The sequence below is a fragment of the Aegilops tauschii genome, chromosome 3, assembly GCF_002575655.3.
Source record: "Aegilops tauschii subsp. strangulata cultivar AL8/78 chromosome 3, Aet v6.0, whole genome shotgun sequence".
Taxonomy (NCBI): domain Eukaryota; kingdom Viridiplantae; phylum Streptophyta; class Magnoliopsida; order Poales; family Poaceae; genus Aegilops; species Aegilops tauschii.
The window spans coordinates 1,747,155-1,748,832 of record NC_053037.3 but is presented as its reverse complement, the minus strand read 5'-3'; the positions used below and the strand labels follow the sequence as shown (position 1 = coordinate 1,748,832).

The window sequence follows — 1,678 nt, the reverse complement described above, 5'->3', positions numbered from 1 at the left end:
GAAGGTGGCCTCGTTCTGTTGTTTGGGGAGGGTTTTTTAACATGCCCCCTCTTACATGCCATATCAAAAGAGAGATAAGAGAGGGAGCATGTTAAAATTGCTCTTCTTTAGGAGCTACAGGCTTTCTGTATAAACTAACGTTTGAAAAAAAATGTATGGTGGGTAAAAGTGCTGAAAAAACAGATATACAGGGCAGGCGCAAAAACATTTTTCTTCTATGAAAAAGCCTGGCTCCCAATTTGATTGAAATTGATAAATAGTTCATGACATCGACAAGGAAAGCCATCTAAACCAGGATCAGACCGCATCACTACTAGCTGACAATTCCACCCTCAAACAGAACAGTAGTATAGAAAGCCCAACCTCGCGCAGGATGGGAAAAGGGGAATTGCAGGTCTCTACAAACTCAGCAACCAATGACAAAAACACTACACAATTAAACGTGCAGCTTCACAATGACCATGGAAGCAAAAGATGCAAAACTTGAGCACGGATTTTTCTTTCCTTTTGCGAACATATATCCAACAGATTAATGAGACAAAAACACTGTACTTTGCTGACCATGGTATAACCTTGGAGTTAGGGGAAGACCGTAGGTGGTACAGACCAAAGTATATGTACAGTGCAGTACAAACATGCGTACGTACTCTTAAGTGGAGTAGGTTTGTAGGACTAGTGCTCTCTTCTCACACACACACACTAGCTAAGTAGTTCAAGGAGAATAATTAATTAGAAGATTAAAAGGAAGATAGTAAACACTTACACACGAGCTATTACGTATACTATTAGTTAGCTAATCAAAGCTTAAGGTTAAGATCAAGCTGCAGCTGCATCTGCTTCTCGTCGTTGTCGTGAAGGCGCTTATTTGGCCGTCTGGCCAGCGCCCTAGTCGTTGCGGTCGCCCGCGGGTAGTCGTGGTCGACATGTTCGTAGAGGTGTGCGTTCCAGCTTCCGACCCTCTCCTTCTTGTGCGCGTTCTGGTGGCCCCCCAGCGCCTGCGACTTGAGGAACGTCTTCTCGCAGAAGAGGCACGAGAACAGCCGCCTCGATGATCTCTCTTCGCGGCCGCCACCACCATGGCCATGGCCGTAGCCGCTGTCGCCGGCAGCGGCGTCTGCTGCAGCCGAAGCAGAGGAGGATGGAGGTGCTGCTGGTGATGGTGGTGGCATGGGGGCCAGCGTCAGGGACAGGTCCATAGATGCTGCTGCGCCATGGGCAGCCTCCATTGAGAGAGATATTTGCAGGAGGCCAGCCCAGCTTCTCGTGTGGCTTTCTTTCACTCTCTAGCCTACAGCTAGCAATGGGTGTGGAGTGAGGAGTTTATAGATGGAAGCGTGCCACTTGCTAAATCTGGGAGCCGCACTATTGCGAGGGGTACCAACGTGCACCACGTATGGTGCCCACCGGCTATAGCCAACCACAGAGGAACACCAGCCCATGAGAGGGACGTCGAGGCAGATCATGGCTACAGATGTAGCAACAGTTTGTTGGTGATTCTTGTCTATCATCATCGTGCGTTCTTGATCTTTATTCTTTTGTCGACAGGTCAAAAGTGTGGCAAACCTGAACTATGTTTCCACTAGACAAAATATTAAGGGCGGATCAAGCGAATACAATCTTTTAAAGATTTGATTAGAAGTTTAGCATGCTTCCTCTTACCTTCCCTTTTCACATGAGG

The 1,678-nt window shown here is 47.6% G+C and overlaps 1 protein-coding gene across 1 annotated transcript; it reads right to left on the bottom strand.

Annotated features, from left to right (window-relative positions):
- Positions 1–640: 640 nt before the first annotated feature.
- On the bottom strand, positions 641–1,274 carry LOC109768907 (uncharacterized). Its single transcript, XM_020327644.2, has one exon. It carries the CDS (start codon positions 1,224–1,226, stop codon positions 798–800), a length of 429 nt encoding a protein of 142 aa, XP_020183233.1. The 5' UTR covers positions 1,227–1,274; the 3' UTR covers positions 641–797.
- Positions 1,275–1,678: the final 404 nt, after the last annotated feature.

Excerpts from the sequence above, each read along its gene's own strand:
- LOC109768907 (XM_020327644.2), bottom strand. The coding sequence starts at position 1,226 with ATGGAGGCTGCCCATGGCGCAGCAGCATCTATGGACCTGTCCCTGACG.